Consider the following 23,701-nt stretch of genomic DNA (forward strand, 5'->3'; position numbering starts at 1 on the left):
AAATATTTAATGAAAAAGAAGCTCTAAAGGGCAATTTCCCTGCACATGAAATTTGAGGACTGCTCTTTCCAAGACAAAGGCAGGACATGGGGCAATAACTGGGCTTGATGAGGCCTGGGGGAGCAAACCTGACTAACGAGGGCACTGCTCCCCACCTTATTCTGAGAGACCAGAGACTAAATCCCCAAGAGAGAAGTCTAGGGATGTCTGTGTGCAGGTGCCCGTGAACTCTCCCAGCTGTTAAAGATGGTTTTGATTTTCCCAAAATCAAATAAAACAGAACCTGTGGCCCCAGCCAGTGTGGCTAAGTGGTTCAAGTGTCAGCCTGGGCACCGAAGCATCTCGGGTTCAATTCCCATCAAGGTCATGTACCTCAGTTGCAGGCTAAATCCCCAGTACTGGATGAGGGAGGCAACCAATCAATGTGTCTCTCTCACATCATATCGATGTTTTTCTCTCTCTCTCTCTCTGTGTCTCCCCCTCCCTTCCACTCTCTAAAAACCAATAGAAAAAATATCCTCTGGTGAGGACTAACAAAAACAAAAAAATACAAACCAACAAAAAAACCTCCATTCCCATCCGACTTGCAGGCCTGGGTGGTGAAGCCTCTTGGGCACTTTGAAAGGGCAGAGGGAAAGGAAAGGACAGGCTGGGCAGTGGGTGGGCCTGCCTGTGCTGGCAAATGAGGTCACTAGGAGGGATACGCCAAGGTGAAAGGTGGGTAAGGGGCCATGCAGCGGGCCCTGATTGATGATGGTGATGACTCTTCATGTCCCTCAAAACCAGAAACTTGCCAACCGTTTCCCTGGTGCAGGTCGATGCCCGCCTCCTCCTGAGACAGGAGCTGCAGAGGCAATGGGCAGCACACCCACATCATTCACTGGGCTGTATAACCAAACAGCAAATGCCCAGCTTCCAGCACATGGCAACCCAGCGCTGGTGACATCGGGGCCAGCTTCATCCTGACAATACCTGGAGTTGAGTCACACTCCGCACTGTATGGATAAGTGAGCCCGCAGGGGGAAAGCTGGGGCTCCAGAAGGCAGCACCTGGGCAGGAAGCCCTGGGCTCTGAAGTCAGGGGAACCCGGGTGCAGAACACTGAAGCATAGGCACTTTGCTGCTGAGGGAAGTGCAGGCCTGTCCCAGCCTGCCTGTCACCCCACACCCTTCTCCACTCAGACCCTCTGTCTCTTCTTCAGCCAACCAGGGAGGCCAGGTGGCACCACCGGCCATTCGGGGAGCCTTGGGGCTCCCAGAAGTGACAGAGATGGCAGTTTGCAAACTGAGGGGCCTCCCACACGGCAGGAGGCACAGCTTCAGCCCCTGCACCGGCACACACCCAAGAGGAAGTGCACTGGAGCCTAAAGGCGCAGGCTCGACGGAGACTGACCACAAACGCCGCAGCCCAGCAAGAGCCCAGCTTCTGAGGCGGGGACTGGAATTGCAGCCCTGTCGCCGCGGCCGCCAGGCCGCCGCCACTGCTCCACCCCGGGGCAGACCCCGCGAGAGCGCAGGCGAGCGGACCACGGCGCCCGGACCCTCTGGACGATAGGACCCCCTCTAAGACCCAGGGGAGCCGCCCCGGGCTCCGCGCTGACCAATGGGCGGGTGCGACAGCGATCATTTGCATGAGGGTGCGTCGTGGCCAATGGGCGGCGAGCGCGGGCGCGTGCGCGCGGGCGGTGGCGGCGGTGGGCGGCCCGCGGGCTCAGTCAGAGGATGGCCGCGGCCGCGGCGGGAGGAGCCCCTGGCCCGGCCCCCGGCCCGGGCCCGGCCGCCAGGGCCCCGCCGCAGGCGCTGCGGAGGCGCGGGGACTTGCGGCGCCGCCAGGCCGCGCTCTTCTTCCTCAACAACATCTCCCTGGACGGGCGGCCCCCGAGCCTGGGCCCGGTCGGCGAGAACCTCCCGCCGCCGCTGCCGCCCGCCGAGGCCCGCGAGCCGCCAGCGCCGCCGCCGCCGCCTCCCGGGCCCGAGCCCGCGCCGCCCGGCCCTCCCGGCAGCGCGGTCAGGGCCTCGGCGCCCCAGGGCCTGCTCAGCCCCGCGCCCGCGCCTGCCGGCCTCGGCCTGGATGCGCAACGCCCGAGGTGAGTGGCGTCGAGGTGAGCGGGGCGGGGCGGGCGGGGGCGCGGCGGTGCCCGGGCCATGAGCCCGGTGGGGCGGCCCGTCTGCCCAGGACGCGGGGAGCAGGAGGTGACCCAGGGCCCCGTGGGCCTAAGATGTCAGGGCCGGGTCATCGGTGCGCTGTCAACTACTGAGACATGATGATGGGGTGTCCTCGGGCCCTGTCAGTCCCCAGACATAGGCGGCATGGTCCCCTTCAACCTGCCAGCCCTAAATATGGGGTCACGGTGCTCTCAGCCTGGTCAGTGCCCTGAACGTGAGTTTCGGGGTTCCCTCCGTCCTCATCCACCCCCAGACGCAGGCCTGTGGGCTCTGGACACGCCCCCTCCCAGCCCACGGGTATGTCCCCTGGACAGACGCCCAGGCGCCCCTCGTTGCCCCTGCACCCCACCCTGTGGGCCAGGGGCCTCCCGCACTGCCATCCAGCCTCCGTCTGCTGCACCAGGCCAGCCGCCGCCCCCAGCCCCGGCTGAGCTCCGTGCCGCCCTGTCACTGCCCAGGTGGCTGCTCCTCCTCCATCCTGAGTCCACCTCCAGGAATCCTCAGCCCATCTGGAGCAGCCCCCACCCTGAGCTCAGCCCTGGGGGCCAGACACCTTCCTTCTCCCAGAAGCAGAGCCTCAGGTTCCAGAGAGAGACCTTGCCTCCTTGGCCCCTCCCTCCGGACCCTGAGGTGCCCCCTCACAGCCCTCCCTTGAGGGACGGGCTCCTGGGCTGGGCCCCTGGACTGCCTGCTCGGCACAGCCCTTCTCCCGCCAGGCAGGTGGTGCCCACAGGCTGGCCCTGAAGGTGTGCAGGAGGGGCTGAGTGCAGAGCCCCCGGGTGCCCGCCGCCCCCTGGAGTTCAGAGGTGACCCTTCTTACCTGAGGTCACCGTGGCTGCCCTGGTGTCGTCACCTCCAGCCCCTGGCCCTCAGGCAGGCCAGGGCGATGGGGTTCTGGTTGGGAGGGCTGCGCCCAGAGCACTTGGCAAGTGCGGTTTAGCTCTTCTGTCTGGGTGTGAGTACTGGGCAGCCCATGTGTGGTTTTAGGCGTCAGTTCAGTGAACAGTTGGGGCACCCGTGCTGTGGGCCAGACCCTGTGAACAGACAGCAGCCTGCCCTGGCCCCAAGCTGGCAGGAAGGGCACTGCGTTCCTGAAGAGAGCATATGGAGGGCCCACGCTGGGGAGGACGGGGGGCAGGCTGGGAGGTAGTTTGAATCGGTGTCCCAGGGCCTTCCTTCTGCACCCACACAGTCCCGGGTCCCTCCACCCCTTGCCTCTCCCTCCTACTTGGCCTTCAAGTCCCGTTCAGATGTCCTTCCTGCTCCCAGGGCTGCACCTGTCCCTGAGAAGTTGTCCCTCCTCGGGCTCTGCTGCCAAGCTCAGGGCCCTGCCCTTGTGTCTGGGGGTCACCTCCCCCCCTGACGGATGGCAGGCACCCAGGGTCAGGGTTGTCCACTTCTCTCTGTGCTCCCCAGGCCTCAGCAGAGTTGCTGCTGAGTATGGGAGGGTGGCCAGCCTAGCACAGTGGCTTCCAGCTGCTGGCTTTAGAAGGTTGTTGTTTTCTAGGAATGGAGAGAATTCTGAGGTTCTCTTCCCAGAATCTGTGTTGTGACTGTGGTTTGAGCCAGGCTCTAGCTCAGTGATGGCGAACCTTTTGAGCTCGGCGTGTCAGCATTTTGAAAAACCCTAACTTAACTCTGGTGCCGTGTCACATATAGAAATTTTTTGATATTTGCAACCACAGTAAAACAAAGATTTATATTTTTGATATTTATTTTATATATTTAAATGCCATTTAACAAAGAAAAATCAACCAAAAAAATCAGTTTGCCTGTCACCTCTGACACGCGTGTCATAGGTTCGCCATCACTGCTGTAGGAGCAGACCTGGTGGAATCCTAGCTCCTCCATTCAGTGGCTTTGTGACCTTGAGCAGGTGGCATGGCTTCTCTGGGCCTCAGTTTGCTCCCCTATGAAATGGATTTACGTTAAGCACTATGTGCCTGAGAGGCTGTTGTGAGGTCAGATGAGTGTCCAGGGCTCAACATCCAGAGCTCAGCGAGGATGGCCGTGGTGGCGGACAGGCGAGCAGAGACCCTGGTTACAGCCAGGCTGCAGAGCGCTCGGCTCAGTGCAGTCCTCAGTGAGGTTCAGTCCGGGCACTTGGGGCTCAGTCTGGAGCAGCTTTTCCTGCTCAGTCAGTGAGTGAGCCATCAGGACCCTAGTTTTTAGTCCCAGGACTTCTAGCACAGTGTTTGTTTTCATTTCAGCACGTAATACGTATGCACGTGCAAGCCAGGCCAGAGCCGGCTCCCCGCCCCGTCACAGCATGGTGCTCCTCTCCTCTCCTACCCGCCTTTCCCACGGGAGTGGGGCAGCCCCCCACTGGACAGCTTGCAGTATCCCAGGGTTTCCTCTGCCCTCTAAGAGATCACAAGTCAGCAGGGTGAGGGCAGGGCCTTGCTCCCTCCAGGGGCCCCAGAGGAGGTTCCGAATCATTGGCACTGGCACCTGTGAGGTGCCCGATATAAAGGGTAGTCACTTCAGTGGGGGTGAGGGGGTCAGTGTTCTCAGATGGCCTGTAGCCCTTCCCAGAACCCCTCACTCAGCCTTGGTGGTCTTCAGACCTCAGACAGGAGCCCTTCCTCCGCTGGGCTTTCTTCATTTACGAAGTGCAGGAAGCCATGGGCACTGCAAACGCTAATGAGCAGTGGTTTCTCTCCTGGCTGTGAGCGCGCTGCATTTAGAGAAGGAGCCCTGAGAGCCGATGCAGGAGTCGCCTGGAGTCCAGCTCCCCATGGGCGGGCGGCAGGGTAAGATCCATGTGCGGGAGCGGGAAAGCTCCACCTTCCCAGCTCTGTCCCTCAGGCTCCCCACCTGTAAACTGAGGGCAATAATACCACCCACCTGGTATTATTATTCCCTTCCTTATGTTTCAAGGAAGGTAGAAGAAAGTTACCGACAAAGGTCTGTGAAACCAACTGGGAACAGATTTTCAGACATGGATGGCGCCATCCCTGTAGTAACCAGGGTCAACGGGAGAGCGAGCTGGGCCAGAGGCCAGGCGGCTGGGGAGTGTGGGTGCTGCTCGTGCTGCAGGGCATCTGCCCAGCACCTCACAGGGACTGCTGGCCGGGCTCTACACATGAGGTCCCAGGTGTGCGGGAGCCATTGGGCACCACCTGGCAAACTACCGGAGGAAATGAGCCTGAGAAAGTCCCGCTGCACTCCTCCCTTAGCGCCCCGCCCCCGCCCCGCCCACCATCCTGGCTGGATCCATCCTGCATGGTCCTGGTCTGTATTCTGAGCCCTGTGCATCTTCTTTACAGAAGGCGAGTTGCCTCCCAGCGCTGCTCCCTCGAGTTCCTGGAAGACACCGTGGGATGTCCCTCGGTTCAAAGGTAAAGATCCCGCCTGCTGCCTGAGAGCCTTAAGGCCCTGCATACTCCGCCACCACTTGCCTGGGGGCCAGAGAGGGTCCTGGAGGGATGAGTGACTTGTTTCTCACCTGCAGAACCAAGCACATACCCGGATCCCCCAGACACAAGGGCCTGAAGAAGACTCACTTCATCAAGAACATGCGACAGTATGACACCAAGAATAGCAGGTACCGGCCATTGGGGGCTGCCTACCGTGTCCTCCATCAAACCTTGGGGGCCGGCTCCTGCCCTGGAGCCACAGGGAGAGAGGTGCTCGGCATCCCAGCCATACATGTCCCTTTCCAAGTGTACTGGCCTCCCTCCAAATTAGCTGAGCTCCAACTCCATGGCTAGCCCACTGCCTCTCCCTCCCCAGAACCCTGGGGACACCAGACTTAGTGGAGGTGCTGAATGAAGGGACATTGGAGCAGGTGACATGATGGGACGCATCCAGGACAGAGGGCTTGGTGTCATCCAGGAAGCATTGGGGGCGTGGGGCGGTGGACTAAAACCTAAACATGGCTGCCCCAAATCACTACCGTGGCAGCAGGTGCACCTTCGGAGGCCTGGTGCCTGCAGATGCTAGGTGAGGGCCACTCCTGTCACCTGTCCCTCATGCACCACCCTGCCAGCCCTGAGGCATCTGAGCTCATCACCCTGACCCAAAGGGTCCCCACACTGTTCCCCCTCCCATGGGAGGTCACGCTTCAGGCATCCACCCTTCCCATTAGTGGCCATAGGTTGGACAGTCCTGGGTCCCTCAGCATGAGGGGCTGGGCCTAGTCCTGAGGAGCAGGCACTAAGCAGGCCTGAGAGCCAGGTGGGCCTCAGTGGGTACTGAGTGCCCAGTCATCCAGCCAGAAAAGTGGGGAGCCTCACTGTTGTCCTCCTGCTAGACTGGGGCTTGGCTGGGCAGAGCCATCCCAGAGGGGGAAAGGCTGTCCTTCCTGCTCTGTGCTCCATGCAGGGGCACCTCAAGGGTCGCTTTGGCTGGGGACATTGAACGGATGCTTTTTGACACTATTAGTCCCCCACCTTTCCAGGGTGGCTGAGGAGGGGCTCCCTGAACCAAACGGCCCTCTGGGCACACACTTCTGTCTCGTGTTTCCTCCAAAGCCTGACCTCTCGAACTAGGGTCCTGACCTCTGGCCTCCACCCTGCCAGGGGCCAGGTGAGACCCTTCCTGTGCAGCGTGTTACGTGTGGGGGACCAGTGAGAGCTGGCATGGACAGACCCACTGACCCTGGCCGCCGGGCCTCTTGGCCTGAGAGTCCCCTGGACAACTGGGGTGGTTCCTGTCACCGGAGTCTAGGCGGGAAGGCATTCTCCCCTCCCCAGGAAACACCTGCCACCTGTTCTGACCCAGCTCTCCCCACAGGATCGTGCTGATCTGCGCCAAGCGGTCCCTGTGTGCGGCCTTCTCGGTCCTGCCCTATGGAGAAGGCCTGCGGGTCAGGTGAGTGGCCCCGGAGGCACAGGCTGGGCTGGACCAGGCTCTGGGCAGCCTCACAAGGTGGTCAGCAGATCAGCTTCCACTGAATCTTCTCAGAAGCTCTGCCCCTCTCCTGGTTCTCCGGGAGGGGTGTGTGCGCACCTTACTTCAGTGTGAGCTGCCTCAATGTCAGTGCCGAGACGTGTCTCCTCGTGGGGGCACTGCATCCTTGTGACCAGTCCAGGCAACTGTGTCCTGCGTGTAACCCAGGAAGAAGGAGATGGCCGTCAGGGTGGAGAAGCCTCCTGCCCAGTGTGACTGCAGGGTGGGGGACACACCCCTAAAGACCGGGCATGGCCTAAGCTGCGGCACGGCACGGCGCTGCGGGGCCATATTGTTGCCAACCGGTGTTTTAACAGGAAGTGGCTGGTTCTAGGGAAGGAGAGACTAGACAGTTCTTTGGACAAGCATCCTTCACTGTGTACCCAGTGAATCTAGTGCCGCGGTTCTTCCAATGAGAACTCGTGCCCGAGCGTCTGCGAGGTGAGGTTCTGCTGCCCCACCCGCTCGGGCAGAGGGACCCAGTCTCTCTCCGGTGCCCTGTGTTGCAGTGACCTGAGGGTGGACAGCCAGAAGCAGAGACATCCGTCCGGTGGCGTGTCTGTTTCTTCCGAGATGGTCTTTGAGCTGGAAGGTGTGGAGCTGGGAGCAGATGGAAAGGCAAGAGCTGGTGCTGTGCACACAGGCCGGCGGGCGCAGATCTCACATTATGGAGGAAATGAGCACATCAAGTTGTGCTTCCCTTTGATCTTCTAAAATGCAATGGGCAGTGGGAGCAAGCCACATCCCTGTAAGAATGGGCCTCGCCCTCAGCACTGGTGGTCGAAGGTCAAGGGCATCAGAGGCAGGGAGAAGGTTCCTGAGCTACAGATCCAGATAAGAGCTGGTGAGGGTGACGTTCTGGAATGTTCTTGTTACTGAGAACACTAACATCAGGCCTGCGCTGGGCTACAGAGGGGAGTGGGGGTGGTGGGTGGGGGAGGGGTTCCTGCAGCAGCAAGGAGGAGCCGGACTGACCTGGCCGTGCTTGTCTTTCCAGGTCGTATCTTACGCCAAGTTCCTGTACCCTACCAACGCCCTGGTCGCACAAAAGACAGACAGCCACGGCCCGCCACCCCAGCCCCGGACCAGCCTCCCCCGGGCTATGCCAGCATCAAGATACAAACCTGCTGCTGCCAAGTCAGCGCCGATCAGCACGGAGCTAGGTACCCTAACCAGGCGCATGGGGGCAGGACAGGCGGCTATGCCAGCCAGGCCAGTGACCCCCAGGGGCAGCAGAGCAGTGAGTCACATTTGAGCCCACAGTCCTTAGTCTAGACAGAGGCGGGCTTGGGGCGTGGGGTTGGGGTACAGCCTTTCAGAATGGAAGGCGGGACTCGCGGTGGAGCAGACCCAGCCAGGCAGTGAAGAGAAGTTGTGTCCACAGATGGCTCTGGGGCAGAGGGCGGGGGGGGTCCATCCTCATCAGGACATCCTTCCCTCCCACCCATGCCTAGACCCCTCCCAGACCCCAGGAGCATTGCTTCCTGTTCCTGGAGAACAGCTGCAGCCCCAGCTGCTCCTGGGCGCTACAAGGTTCTGCTGAGGCTTGGGTTGATGGGAACTGGACCCCAGAGCTCGGGGCTCGTGGTGGGTCAGGGCTGCCTTCTGCCTGCAGGGAGTGATGCAGGGGATCCCCTGGAGTATAACCCCAACCTGCTGGATGACCCGCAGTGGCCCTGTGGCAAGCACAAGCGAGTCCTCATCTTTGCATCTTACATGGTACGGCAAGCACCAAGCAGCACTGCCCCTCAGGCGCTGGGGGGTGGGCTGTGAGCAAGCGGCCCCAGCACTGGGGAGCCCAGCACCACCAGGGCAAGGCTGACGTGCCCTCACCCCCAGGACACCAGCAGCACCGCGGGGAGGGGGTGTGCAGCAGGCCAGAGAGCAGTGCTGGCCCCACCACCCTAGGGTTCAGCCCACGTGCTCCACAGCCTGGATCCCTGCTGTGCATTCAGCTCCACTGCCCTCTGTCCAGAGGCGTGTCATTCTCACAGACCTGGTGCGCTCTGAAGGCTCAGTGCATTCACGTTTGCAGGCCTGACCGCGGGAAATTGCCTCAGTGGCCCGGCCCCACCCTGCTGCCCTCTGTGTTTCAGACCACGGTGATTGAATACGTGAAGCCCTCCGACCTCAAGAAGGACATGAATGAGACATTCCGAGAGAAGTTTCCACACGTCAGACTAACACTGAGCAAAATTAGGAGGTAGGGAGGGCCAAGGACATCCCCAAAACCTACTTTTTTTAATGTTTTTATTGAATTTTTTAGAGAGAGAGGAAGGGAGAGAGAGAGAAACATCAATGAGAGAGAAACATCGATTGGCTGCCTCCTGCACACCACACTGGAAATCAAGCCCGCAACTCTGGCATGTGCCCTGACTGGAAATCAAACCAGTGACCTCTTGGTTCCTGGGTGAACAATCAACCACTGAGCCACACCAACCAAGTGGCCCAAAACCCACTTCTAATGTGTGTCATCCTATGAGGTCCTGTAGGCCTATCTTCCCATTTCCCGTTGATTCCTGAGCCTGAAGATCCAGATGCCCCCTCCCACCCTCTGACCAGGCCAGTAACACACACACGCACACATGCACATGCATACACATGCACGCCTCTGCCAGTCAGGCTGCCTGTTTGCCTCTTGCAGCTGCCCCCACCCACTGAGCCCTCCTCACTGGTGCCCACGACACCCCATGAGGCAGGCACCGCCATTGTCTCTATTCAGTAGAGGAACTCGCAGGCCAAGGCAGCTTGCCTATAGCCTCACAGTGAGCAAGTGCTGGAGCTGCTGGCCGAGGCAGGGCTCCTGGTCACTGCCCCTTCTGGGGTCCTGCGCTGCCAAATCCTACTACTAACATCCCACCCCAGCAGCTCCAGGGCTCCTAGGGTCCTCTTGCTACCACAGGAGAGCAGGGACTTTATCCTCTGTGGCAGGCCCTAGAGGACAGTGTGGGACACCTGGTATAGTGCGGGGAGGGGGGAGGGGGGGCGGCATAGGACTCAGCCAAGGAGCAAGTGGGGCCCAAGACCAGCACACTGCTTACCCACCAAGCTGTGGGCCCTGGTGCTGGGCTGCGCCCGCCTGGAAGGAACAGAGCTGTTCTAATGGCCCTGTGTCATGGAGGGGGTGGTGTTCCTCCCCCCCAAGAGCACCTGATTTCCCTATAAACCTGCAGTTTAAAACGTGAGATGTGGAACCTATCTGAGGAGTGCAACCTGGAGCCTGTGACTGTGTCCATGGCCTACGTGTACTTCGAGAAGCTTGTCCTGCAAGGCAAGCTCAACAAGCAAAACCGCAAGCTGTGCGCAGGCGCCTGTGTGCTGCTTGCTGCCAAGATCAGCAGTGACCTCCGCAAGAACGAAGTAAAGCAGCTCATAGACGTGAGTGCACTCAACCCTTCCCTGGCCCCCCTGGCCCCCCAGTCCCCACTCCATCCCAAGCCAGTGCTGCCCCCCCAGGCCTCACCCCAGCCAGCACTTAGAAGGCTGGGCACTACCCCTGGAGAGGGAGGTCATTGCCCACTCGCCTGGAGCGGGGCCAGCCACCACTCCCAAACCTGCTGGCTTAGGAACCAGAGCAAGGGCCCTCGGCTTAACCCTTCTCTCTTCCTCAATGCAGAAGTTAGAAGAAAGGTTCCGATTCAACAGACGGGATCTAATTGGGTTTGAGTTCACCGTGCTTGTGGCCTTGGAACTTGCTCTCTATCTTCCCGAGAACCAGGTGTTACCTCACTACAGACGCCTCACACAGCAGTTCTAGTCTGCTGCCTATGCCTCTCGGCACCGTCTGTGGCCCCAGGAGCTGTTCCCAGGCAGTGGAGTGCACCCCCGGCCCCCGTGGCCTCACCCTCCCGGCTGGGACACACGGACCCTGCCTTCACACTTTCTTCCTTGGGGGCCATGCTTTCATTCCAAAGCACCACATCACCATGGTATTTTGGGGAATATTCCTGCCTCCTCATGTGGACAGAATGTGGGATTTGTCATTTTCCTTTTTTCACGTGCCTGAGACTGGCCTGGCACCAGGACCCGTAATTTATGCCTTGGATCCTGATGTCATGGCATCTTTCTCCTTTGCATTGCTTTGCCTTCCACATACCATCGTAGCCACTGAATGGCATCACAGTGGTGACTGTTTCCAGATGCTGCTGAGCACACTCAAGTCCCTGAAGCTAATGAAGTAAAGCATTAATCTTGACTTTCCAATTTCTGGATGTGGAAAGCACTGGAACACACCCTGCCCAGCCCACTGTCCATTCCCCTCCCCACATCCACAAGCAGAGCAAAGAGCAGACTCCTGGTTTTGATGAGTTTTATTCTTGGACCTGTTCTTCCAAGCATCATGTCACTGTGAAGTCCTCGTACCTGAGTGTCACGCAGGCCAGCAGGCCTCTGCAAACACAAGCTGCCCCCTTCACCTTATCCAGAAAACCCACTGGCCTGCGACACTGGGATCTTCAGATGATTGCATTGCTGGAGTGTGGCTTTTGATCTTATTAAGCAATATTATGACAGAGCAGCCTATTGTCATTTGGGATTCTGTTCTGTAGGAGTTTCTCATAGGGGAACACAAACTAGTTAAATGTGTAAAGCTGTGAGTTGAAACCACACTTGCTCAAGCTGGGAGGAGACTGACTACTTCACAGCCCACAGCACAGCCTCCCCAAGAGGTCGGCTCAATGCCTTTCTCCCAAGGCTGTCCAGGACAACTGGCCGGTGCAATCACACTCAGACCCCAGCTGCCAGTGATCCTCACTCCTACAAAGACCCATGCTCTGCTTTTCCAGGTTTGTTGTCCTTTGCACGAACTCTGTTGTCCAGTTCTCCAGCTCGCTGCCCCACCAAAAACACGTTAAGGACTGGTGAGTCAGCTGGCCTGAAAGATGGCCATGATCAAGCTGCTCCTATTGTGCTACAGACCTGTGACTGGAGGGGCCCTAGGTCAGCCCCCACCTTGTACTCTCTCCGCGTGGGCTGGTGCTTTTGCAGAACAGCCAGTTCTGCTCATCACAGCACCCAACCACCAGCAACTCAGCCCAGACCCCAGCAGAGGTGCAGGCCAACCACCCATCCACTTGCTGCCTACGGGTCTGTTCCTTCTGCCACTCAAAGGAAGACTGCGGGATGGAGGACCACGCCTGTGTCCATGGTCCAAACTTACTGCAGTGTGCCCCCCTCTCCAAGATGGCTTCCTAAACCCAACATGCAACCAAGTTAGATCGGAGGGCGTAAGGTGCTAGGCCCCGGCAACTTCTGGAAAGCAACCTGTCCTGCCACCGTATATCTCAAGAACACTTGTGTTCTAAGCACTGTAAGGGACTCTCAAAACGTCCGGTTTACAGCTCAGCCTCGAAGGACCTGTCTCTTCAGGAATTTCTATACGGACTAAAGTTAGACCAGCTGAGAAATATGGTAATTTAAGTTTGCACATTTTTGTAGTAAGATTTAGTCATTTGCCCATCTCATCTGTAACCTTCCCAGCTGTGTCCTTTAGTAATGCTGGAGCTGCCACTGTGTGGTACTCAAGAATCCCTGCAGAAAAGCCAGTATTTAAGCCAAACCTCAGCCTGAATCCCTGTCCTCTAGAAGAAGGCCCAACCGACCTCTAAGTTGGTCCACGGCCCAGTGCCACTCGCTCAGAACCCAGTAGCAGTTGTGGATTTTAAATGTGCGTTAAGCAACTATCTGACCTCAATGCTAAGTTGTATCACAAGTGTTTGTATTTGTGCTTTAAAGTAAAATGTGGTTTTGCAGCATATTTTATAAGTCACCTCCTTTCAGTGAGCTGACCCCCTCCTCACCCATTCACAGCAGAATGTCAGCTCTAACCCTCCAGAGCCCAGCACATAATGAACCAACATGGGGGGTGTTTCCACTATTTATTTATGACAAATTTCACATCTGTGATGCCTTCAGTCAGAAGTTCCTAAACAAAAGGAAAAACAACATTAAAGCCTCGTCTCTGGAAAAGTCCCAGCCCGTCCCCAAACTCGACTTTGAGACGGCTTACTTTGAGACGATGCCATCGGCCTTGGCCAGTCGGAGAATGGAGTCATCTGACTCACCCTGAGAAAAAGCACGTTGGAACTATGAGCTGGCAGGAGGTCCACCAGGGACCACCCAGCCCTAGTGGCAGGCTCTCTCCCAGTCTCACCACTCAGACCTCACTGGACAGGGAAAGGCCTTTGGAGATGGAGTGTGATAAGTGGGAGGTTCCAAGGTAAAAGGGTGGTCCTGCTTGCAGCCTTTGAGCATCCTTTCCACCCTTCACCCCACCACCCCCAGGAATAGGCAGACAACCAGTGCAACCCAGTCCCATAGGCTCAAACCTATTCTGCAACAAATGGACTCAGTCAGGCCTGAGAGACCGTCTAAGACACCATTCTCCATTACCGCCCCACGCCCCCACCCACCCCCAGAAGCCCACAGATGAGCCACCTCCAGGAGACTCACCATCCTACGGATAGCCCCGCAGATAGCATAGGTTTTAAACTGGCCGTTGAACCTGCCTGTCACCTTGTCAACCTGTTGATGGAGAATGAGGATCATCAGACGGGCACTAGAGCTCCTTTAGCTCTAAATCTGGGGTGTGGGGATCATCAACCCCGGGGCCAGCCCAGACCTCGCTCTAGTCTGGGATGGACCTCGTCCAAGCCCTAGCGCCCCAGGCTCACCTCGGCCACGTTCATCTGGATGGACGCGTGGTCCTTGGCGCCGATGATACGGTTGCTGGCGGAGCTGCGGGGAGAACGTAGTGAGCGGAGGGGTGGGAAGTCACGAGTTTTTGTATTTGCGTTTTAAAGTAAAATTAAATGCTGTGGCGCTCACCATTTCCGCGGCACGTACAGGTCCACGAACTCCCCGGCGTCGTTCTGCATGTCGAGTGCGCCTACGAGACCCCGCGTGTGAGAACAAGCTGGGTCCGCGCGCCCGGACCCGGGCCCCGCGCCTTGGCCTCACCCCGGTCCCCGGTCCCCGCGCCGTGGCCTCACCTCAGACCCCGCGCACCCGGACCCCGACCCCGCGCACCCGGACCCCAACTCTGCGCCATGGCCTCACACCGACCCCCGCGCACCCGGACCCCAACCCCGCGCCATGGCCTCACGCCGACCCCTGCGCACCCGGACCCCAACCCCGCGCCATGGCCTCACGCCGACCCCCGCGCACCCGGACCCCAACCCCGCGCCATGGCCTCACGCCGACCCCGCTTGGAATCCCGCGGAGCCGGCATTGGGCCACGCGGCCTACCTGCTGCCACCACCACGAGCGCGTCGGCAGAAAGAGCACGTTACGTCCCCCGGCAGCACTACGACGGGCGGGGCGGGGCGGGGCCTCGGCGAGTGCTTCCGGGTCCCAGCGCGCCCGCGAGTCTGCGCAGAGCCTGGCCGCTCCCCCCCCCCCCCCCCCACGCTGGTGCACTTCCGGTTCCGGCGGGAGCAGGCGGGGGCGGAGGCTGGCACCTCCGGCGGCGAATGGGTGGCCGGGGCCGCGCGCTCTGCGGTGCTGGCTGACAGAGGTGTCGCTACCCCTGGCGGGCCGGAGACCTCCGCGTCGGTGAGGGCGGCGCGCGGTGCTAACTGTCGGCCCGGGGTGTTCATCGGCTGCCGGAACGGACCCCGCGGAAGCAGCCGAGTGAGAACACTCGGGTGATGAGACAGACGGTGAACAGAGACTGAACAGCGCGGCTCGTGCCGGATCCTTCGCGGGGCGGGGCGGGGCAGGGCGCCGTCCTGGGACCTAGAGGCCAACTCCTCGGAGTACGAGGCCCGAGCGGCAGGCGCTGGGCCACGCCTGGTGTCAGAACCAGGTCAAGCCCACAGCCCTTGCGCTGCACCCTCCGACCGCTCCCAGGACCGCCGCCCCGCTCCCACCGCCCCGCTCCGGCCCTCCGGAGTCCTGGTGCCAAGACCCATCAATAAAGAAAATGGGAAAACCCCAGACTGCACAGCTAGAGCCCCTGTGACAGTGTGCAGGGCAGCCGGCTAAAACGGGCTCGGGTGAAACAGAAGACCCCTTCAGGACGGGCTTGAGACCATGTACATCCTGTCCCCCATTCCCCCCACGCCCCCCCCCACCCCCCCACCCCCCCCCCACACACACACACACACACAGGGGAAGCCCTAGGCTGAGCCGGGAAATAGCCCTCATCCGCCAGGTCAGCCCCACATCACCTCCCCACCCGGGGCTCTCACCCGGGGCTGCTTGCGCCTGTGGGATAATGTGCAAAGGATCCTGGTCAGCGGGCCTCACAGCGCCCTGTTTGAGTGACTGCCAGCTTTATGGCTCTGGGGGGATTTCGCATGTGGGGCTGCAGGTGCCCTCACACCTGGAAACCAGTGTTTGTGAGGGCAGTGTGTCTGCTGTTGCTTCCACTGGGCTCCCAACAGCGGGGCAACAGGAGTGAGGTCACTGAGCCCCGGGTCTTCTAAGCAGGTCTCATGTAGGCCCTGAGAGGTGGGTGCTATGCACCTGGGCATGTGCACAGACATAATGTACGTACACATGATTTATGTGTGAGGTTGGGGATCTGCACATCTGGCCTGCCTGTCTGTCTGTGTGGGTGAGCCCAGCTGGGCCTAGTGATGGAGGGATTTTCTCTGTAGCTGGAAGGCAGGAGACAGGCAGCTTGAGTACCAGAGTGGCAGAGGGAGGTCTGCAGAAGGTCTCCCTTGAGTATTCAGCAGAATAGAGAGCCCAGAAAGCCCTCACATATACAGTCAAGTAATTTTTGACCAGGGTGTCCAACACATGGTGTTGGGAAAACTGGACATCCACATACAGGGGGAAACTGACCCTTACCTCACACCATATACAAAGTGAACTCAAAATGGATCAAGGACCTAAATGTAAGACCTTAATCTCTTTTTTTTTTTTTAATATATTTCTTATTGATTTTTTACAGAGAAGAAGGGAGAGGGACAGAGAGTTAGAAACATCGATGAGAGAGATCGATCAGCTGCCTCCTGCACACCCCCCACTGGGGATGTGCCCGCAACCAAGGTACATGCCCTTGACCGGAATCGAACCCGGGACCCTTGAGTCCGCAGGCCGACGCTCTATCCACTGAGCCAAACCGGTTCGGCATGACCTTAATCTCTTACAAGAAAACTAGAGCCCAAACTTCATGACACTGGACTTGGCAATGACTTCTTAGGTAGGTCACTAAAGGCCCAAGCAGCAACAACAAAAAGGACAGTCGGACTTGAAATTTTTTAAATTTGTGCATCAAAACTATCAACAGAGTAAAATGGCAACCCACAGAATGAGAGAAAATATTTGAAAATCACACATCTGTTAAGGGATTAGTATGCAGAATATATAGAGAAGTCCTAAAACTAAACAAAAAAAAAGCAACTTGATTCAAAAATGGGCAAAGGGCTTGAATAAACATTTCACAAGAGATAAATTGACCAATGAGTACACTTAAAGATGCTCAATATCACTAATCATCAGGGAAATGCAAGTCACAGCTATGAGATACCACCTCACACTTGTTAGAATGGATACTATTAAAAAAAAAAAAAAAAAAAGCCCTGGCTGGTGTGGCTCAGTGGTCAGAGCATCGACCCAGTACAGAGGTCACAGGTTTGATTCCTGGTCAAAGGCATGTACCTCAGATGTAGGTTCAATCCTGGCCTGGTTATGGTGCATGCAGGAGGCACTCAATTGATGCGTCTCTCTCACATTGATATTTCTCTCTCTCCCCTCCTCCCTCCATCCCTCCCTCTTTTCCTCCCACAATCTCTGAAAATCAGTGGAACATATATCTTCAAGTATGATTAACAAAATAAAAAAACGAAGTAGCCTGGCTGACATGGCTCAGTGGTTGAGTGTTGACCTATGAAACAGGAGGTCACAGTTCGATTCCTGGTCAGGGCATATGCCTGGGTTGCAGGCTGATCAATGATTCTCTTCATCATTGATGTTTCTATCTCCCTCTTCCTTCCTCCCTGAAATCAATAAAAAATTTTAAAAAAAAAACAACACAGGAATTGGTGAGAATGTGGAGAAATCAGACCCCTGGTGCACTGTTGGTGGGAATAAAATGGTGCAGATGTAAAACAGCATGGAGGTTCCTAAAAAAACAATTACCATATGATCTGGCTATTCTGCAGCTGGGTATACACCTAAAAGAATTGAAAGCAAGGACATGAACAGATATTTGCACACCCATATTCACAGCAGCATTATTCACAGTAGCTAAAACATGGAAGCCAACCAAGTGCCCATCAACAGATGAATGGATAAACAAAATGTGATAAGTACATAAAATTGAATATTATTCAGCATAAAAAAGGAAGAAAAGTGTGACACATGCATATGGATTGATCTTGACATTATGCTAAATGGAATAAGTCACAAAAAAGACAATTGCTGCATGATTCCAATTTAGGAGGTGCTTAGAGTTGTCAAAATCAGAGAGTAGAAGGGTGGGTGCCAGTGTCTAGGGAGGGAGAGTGAGGGTTTAATGGGGACAGAGTTTCAGTTTTACAGGATGAAAAAGTTCTGGAGATGGTGGTGGTGTGGTAGTACATTATTGGTGTATTTACACCATTGAATTGTGCACTTACACGTGGTTAAAATGGTAAATTTTATTTATACTAGGGGCCCAGTGCATGAATTCATGCACCTTGAAAGGAACTGTGGGCCGTGAGGCTGCTGTGGGCACAGGGGCGGGTCTCGGCCCAACCTCCGAGGCCCCTCCCTCCACGGCCCGGTCCCCTGTCTGCTGGCAGCCCCGCTCCCGCTGCTGCTGCTCCTACATGCTAACGGCGCAGAGCAATTGGGGCCGGTGCCGTCAGCAGGTGCAAGCGAGCAGCGGCTGCTGCCCAGATCACCCCTCAGGAGCAGGGGGAGGTGAAGAAGCCCTCAGGAGCGATCAGGGCTGGCAGTCACCGCTCGCACCCACTGATGGTGCTGAGTGATCAGCGCTGGGCACCGGCAGTGGGGTGAGAGCGGGGTCAGTGCCGGCAGCAGGTGTGATCACCCGGAAGGACCGCAGTGCATGGGAGCAAAGAATTTTCAGTAAACGCTAGAGCAGTGGCCGGCAAACTCATTCGTCAACAGAGCCCAATATCAACAGTACAACGATTGAAATTTCTTTTTTTTTTTTTAAATATATTTTATTGATTTTTTACAGAGAAGAAGGGAGAGGGATAGAGAGTTAGAAACATCGATGAGAGAGATCGACCAGCTGCCTCCTGCACGCCCCCCCAGTGGGGACATGCCTGCAACCAAGGTACATGCCCTTGACCGGAATCAAACCTAGGACCCTTGAGTCCGCAGGCCGACGCTCTATCCACTGAGCCAAACTGGTTCGGCTGAAATTTCTTTTGAGAGCCAAATTTTTTAAACTTAAACTATATAGGTAGGTACATTGTTATTAACTTAATTTGGGTACTCCTAAGCTGGCCTTTGCTAAAAACGTCCTCAATCTGATTGAGGTACATTTGCTGAGGTCGACCCCTTCCAACTCTCCCATCCACACTCGTCTTGTATACTTGTTTTGTCTATCTCCTTTCGTTTATCCTCTCTTTATGTCCAACCCATCTCAACATACCTTTCTCAGTCCTCGACACTACATCTTCTTTCACTCCACAACTTCCCTAAAATTAACTTAATAAACTTTACTTCAAGTTTTAAGTCTTAGTTAAACTATAGGTACATTGAATAAAACTTGATATCATACTTAATAACGATATTATTTATTGATAAAATTAAATTCCTTACAATATCCATAAAATTAAATCATGACACTAATGCCACTTCTTCAAAATAGACTCGCCCAGGCTGAAAACCGACTTCTGCACATGGGCCACGAAGTTTCAATTGCACTGTAAGTGCGCGCCCACATGTGGTATTTTGTGGAAGAGCCACACTCAAGAGGCCAAAGAGCCACATGTGGCTTGTGAGCCCTGGTTTGCCAACCACTGCACTAGAGGCTCGCCCCAATGACAGCGACCAGCACCTCTCTTTGGTCTGGCGCCCCTGCTCACCTGCTCCACCATCTCGCCGCAGGTGATGCCCACAATGTTCTGCACGCGCCCCCTGGTGGTCAGTGTACATCATAGCGACCAGTGGTTCAGTTGTTCCACCGTTTGGTCTATTTGCATATTAGGGTTTTATATAGAGAGATATTTTACCACATTAAAAAACAATTCAAAATATAGGACACACACACAAGGCATCATGATATTCTCTTCCTGGAGCAGGATCCCAAGGCCAAGTTCTTTGAAGGGAAACTGCTCCCCACTCTTGGGCCATGAAGTCTGGAGGAGCCCCTCTTTGAGAAACCCTGTTGTCCAAAGTCCGGATCACACAAACAGGAACAAGTGGTCCCTTGAAGGGAGCGGGGCAGGGTCTCAGCAGCAGGGCCTCCTGGCAACCGTAGGGGTCGGGTGAGCGGCGGACTGACAGGTATTGGTAGCTAGGAGATAACATCCCCACATCCTGCCCACACTGTCCCCAGCAGCCACTACCACCCATCCAAGAGCACACCTGGCCCTGCACGCAGCCCTGCTGCCTGCTTATTTCCCTGTTAGCTGAAGGGGGCTGAGCCACCTTCCTCCGGCTCTAGGTCCCTAGCCCCTTGCTGGTGGGTTGGGAAAGGGCCAGAGGCCAGGTGGTGCAAAGGGCATGGTGGGCAGGAGGACCTGGCACTGGAAGACACTGTTGAGCTGAGCCCTTTTTGCAGATTCCAGGGCAGTCCCAGAGGCTCAGAGTAGCAGCTGTTCAGCAGGGTAGTCCTAGACATGGTCCCTGAATGCCCCCTCATCCACTCCAGCACATACACCTCTTCCTGCCCACCCTCCACCCCCAAAGCGCTCTGCATAACCTTGACTGCCAATATCACATTGGATTATAGGTGAAGTTCCTACGCTCCCTCTGCCTTTTGGCTCTGTGACCTTGGACAAATTATTTGACTGCCTCCTCCTTCCAGCTGTGAAGTTGGGACAATGGTAATAGAACCATCCCACAGTGCTGGGCCATCTGCATTCAATGCGTTAACACAAACAGGGCTCAGAATTGGTGTGGCACTCAGTAGGTGCTCAGTGTGGTAGCACTCACCATCACCTTCATAACCATCACCATCATAACCACCACCACCATCCCTATCACCTTCACCATCATCACCACCATCACCATCATTACCACCACCATCATCACCACCATCACCATCATCACCACCATCGCCATCAACTTCATCATCATCACCACCATCACCATCATCACCACCACCACCATCGCTATCACCATCATCACCATCATCACCACCATTACCATCATTACCACCACCATCATCACCACCATCACCATCATTACCACCACCACCATTGCCATCAACTTCACCATCATCACCACCACCATCATTGCCATCACCTTCACAATCATCACCATCATCACCATCATCACCACCACCACCATCGCCATCACCAGCATCACCACTATCACCATCATTATCACCACCACCATCGCCATCAACTTCACCATCATCACCACCATCACCATCATCACCACCATCACCATCATCACCACCACCACCATCATCATTATCACCATCATCAACATCACCATCATCACCACCATCATCACCACCAGCATCACCATCATCATCATCACCACCATCATCATCATCCCATCGTCATCACCATCATCACCATCATCACCATTACCATCATCACCGTTACCATCATCACCATTACAATCATCACCATCACCATCAGCACACCATCATCACCACCAGCACCATCACCACCAGCACCATCACCACCAGCATCATCACCACCAGCATCATCACCATCATCACCATTACCATCATCATCACCATCATCACCATCATCATCACCATCATCACCATCATCATCACCATCAATATCACCATCATCACCACCATAATCACCCACCATCACCATCAGCATCACCATCATCACACCATCACAGTCAGTACTGCTATTATGTGTGGCCCCAGGTCACATGGGTATATTTGAATCCTGGGCTGTTGACTATAGGAGCTGCACTGTAACTACCCCAATCTCATACAGGTCCCCATTCAGACTGCCTAGGCAGGTGACAGTGGCCAGTAAGATCTGGTTGGAGTGTGTGGCCCCCTGCACTTTCTCAGCACCGTCTTTGGGCTCACCTCACAGACAGGTAGGAGGTGCCTGTGCATTCTTCTAGGGGAGGCTCCCTCCTCCTCCCAGATCAGCTGTTTCTGGGCCAGGCAGGGCCAGGCCAGCCTAAAGTGCATTGTGTGTGGAAGGGAACAGCTCCAAGTGAGGAAACTTCCTTCCAGGCCTGGGCGGGGGCCCAGGGTGACTGGTGGATCAGAGCCTAGGATCAGGCTTCCACCCACGCAGACCTCAACAGGAGCTGAGGCTGAGGAAGAGGAAGTGGCTCCTGGCCTGCCCTGCTTGGACAGAGTCTCACCCCAGAGGGCACTGTGGAGGGTGGGAGCGCACAGGCTTCAGCCAGCCGTCCTCCAGCAGGTCCTGGACCACTGCCCCCCAGGGGTTATTTGGGATTGTCCTCTGGTGTGAGGGATGCAGGCATCACTGGCCCTTCCCAGTGTGGGTGAGGCTCAAGGACACACGTGGGTCAGGCCTGAGGGGACCCGGGGCCATCAGCAGCCTTACTCACTGGCTGTCAGAGCCCCAGGGAACCAGGGAGCCAAGGAGCCGGGCCAGCATCTTGTTCCGCTGTTTTACCACCGTATTCATTGTACTTGGTTAGATTTTCTCATTGAGATATGACCCACACGTGATAAAGAGCACAACCCCAGGTGTCCCATCCGCTGAATTTTCACATCCGTGTCCACCAGGCAGGCGGGGCCCACTACTGACTTCGCTGGCATTGGGTCAGGGTCTGGATGGGTCGGTCCCCTTCCCCACTCAGCTCCCGGGAGACTCCTGTGGATCCTTCCCAGGTTACAGGTGAAGGTGCTTGGGGCTGGGCATCCAGGGCCTGGCCTGTGCACGGAGTCCACCTGGATGGCCAGCCAACAGAGATCCCTGCCTGGGTCACCCCCAGCAGAGACACTGTGAGGTGGGAAACACCCAAGACCCCCCATCTTCTGACTTCTCCATGGTGACTGGCCAGAGGACTGAGCCTAGTGACAGGACAGGAGGCACTTCCATCCCAGAAGCACACAGTGTGTCCAGCCGGCTTGTCCCAGCAGATACACCAAGGGCTGGCCTTGCTGGCCGGAGGCCAAGACATTCCAGCCAAACCCAGTGGAGCTGCAGGTCCAAGGGACAGGCTGCAGACACCGGCAGCAAGGCCCGCCTCCACCCCAAGCCCGGGCCAGCCAGGCGCCCCTAGCTGACCCCACAGACTGAGCCCATGTCCTGGCTCCAGGCTAATCGCTGACCCTGGGCAGAAAGGGCCCTGAGCCTCAGTTTCCCCATCAGAAGATTGAAGCTGTTCTCCCCGCCCCCATGGGGGCAGCTGAGGGTTGAGCAGGAAAGGGGCAGCTAGGGGCCTTGTCAGGGCAGGTGGCTCTGAAAGGCCGCATCCTGTCTGTGCCTGGGGACAGGAGCACGCAGGGGAGCGACTCATGCCCAGCCCTTTGCTGCTGCTCGGTCTGCCGGTTGGTCTGCCGGCCTGTTGGGAGGTGACATGGGATACGTCTCAGGCGTGCTTCTTCCTGCCCGTGGAGGAATACGCAGCGTTGCCAGTCAGCAAGCAGCCCTGGCGCCACGTGTCAGAGCCCAAGGACTCAGGGTTCACAGGAACGGGTGTGTCCAGTGGCCACATGGCAGCGAGGCCCTGGGGAGGTCCTGACCACCGGCCTGGCACCTGGTGAGGCCCCGTCAAGAAGGACCATGGCAACCCTGTGAGGAGGTAGCTAATGAACCCATTACAGAGTAGAAACTGAGGCTGAGGGAGAGGAAGTGGCTCCCCAAAGTCACAGTGCTAGGGTGCAGGGAGAGATTAAACCCAGCCTCGGGCTCCGGGTGGAGGGTAAGATGCAGGAGAGGATCCCGCCGCCCAGGGCTGAACTGCGAGGAGAGGAGTGAGGGGACTTCAGGCGCGTCAGGAGCAGCGGTTAGAGGTCCCATCTCCCCTCCCATCCCTGGTGATCCCTAAGTGGGGACTAGAGGAGGAGGTGGCCCTCCTCCTCAGGCCCCTGGGTAGTGACAGCCAGGTGTCAGTAGCTGCTGGAACACGCCCAAGCCAGCCAGGTGTCAGTAGCTGCTGGAACACGCCCAGAGGCAAAGGTTTGCACCCAAATTCCTGCCCCAGGTGAGCAGACCTGGCCGGGCTTGTCTGGCTGGCCCCACCCCACCCAGCTCCTCTGGCTCCCAGCAGCTTCTCCCCTCCCCACCAGCTCTGCAAGTGTGGGGACTCTGAGGCCCTGGGTGTCAGCAGGGCTCAGCCAGGCAGTCATCACCCCTCCACCTGCCGTGGTCGTGCAGGTGGCTGTGGGCAGGAGGCTGTGTGGGGCCAGAGGCTGTCCTGTCCCCAGGGTGCTCACGGCCTGGGGAAGAGGACAATACACATCTCATCTCAGGAGGGTCTAGGGCAGCGGGTCTCACCTGGGTGGTTCCCCAGGACACATGGCAATGCCCAGCTGTCACCCTGGGGGAGGGGATGGTGCTACTGGCCACTAAGGGGTGGAAGCCAGGAATGCTGCTCAGTACCCGACA

The 23,701-nt window shown here is 57.1% G+C and overlaps 2 protein-coding genes across 3 annotated transcripts; one reads left to right on the plus strand and one right to left on the minus strand.

The window, feature by feature from the left end:
- Positions 1-1,719: 1,719 nt before the first annotated feature.
- Positions 1,720-12,813, plus strand: CABLES2 (Cdk5 and Abl enzyme substrate 2). 2 transcript variants are annotated; one of them, XM_070419647.1, is made up of 10 exons: positions 1,720-2,086; positions 5,435-5,506; positions 5,620-5,712; positions 6,903-6,980; positions 7,568-7,676; positions 8,056-8,221; positions 8,674-8,777; positions 9,155-9,261; positions 10,232-10,436; positions 10,675-12,813. In XM_070419647.1, the coding sequence occupies exons 1-10, from the start codon at positions 1,722-1,724 to the stop codon at positions 10,813-10,815; spliced, it is 1,440 nt and encodes a 479-aa protein (XP_070275748.1). In that variant the 5' UTR covers positions 1,720-1,721; the 3' UTR covers positions 10,816-12,813. The 2 variants fall into 2 exon arrangements, with proteins under 2 accessions (XP_070275748.1, XP_070275749.1); XM_070419648.1 differs by lacking the exon at positions 1,720-2,086 and adding an exon at positions 4,799-4,918.
- Positions 12,814-12,920: 107 nt separating this feature from the next.
- Positions 12,921-14,398, minus strand: RPS21 (ribosomal protein S21). Its single transcript, XM_070419649.1, has 6 exons — positions 14,304-14,398; positions 13,884-13,944; positions 13,730-13,793; positions 13,509-13,580; positions 13,066-13,121; positions 12,921-12,981 (listed from the first exon to the last, which is right to left on the minus strand). Exons 2-6 carry the CDS (start codon positions 13,931-13,933, stop codon positions 12,972-12,974), a joined length of 252 nt encoding a protein of 83 aa, XP_070275750.1. The 5' UTR covers positions 13,934-13,944; positions 14,304-14,398; the 3' UTR covers positions 12,921-12,971.
- Between the last annotated feature and the right edge of the window lie 9,303 nt (positions 14,399-23,701).

Source organism: Myotis yumanensis, unplaced genomic scaffold, assembly GCF_028538775.1.
Source record: "Myotis yumanensis isolate MYYU_CA2020_CCGP unplaced genomic scaffold, mMyoYum1.0.hap1 SCAF_7, whole genome shotgun sequence".
Classification (NCBI taxonomy): Eukaryota; Metazoa; Chordata; class Mammalia; order Chiroptera; family Vespertilionidae; genus Myotis; species Myotis yumanensis.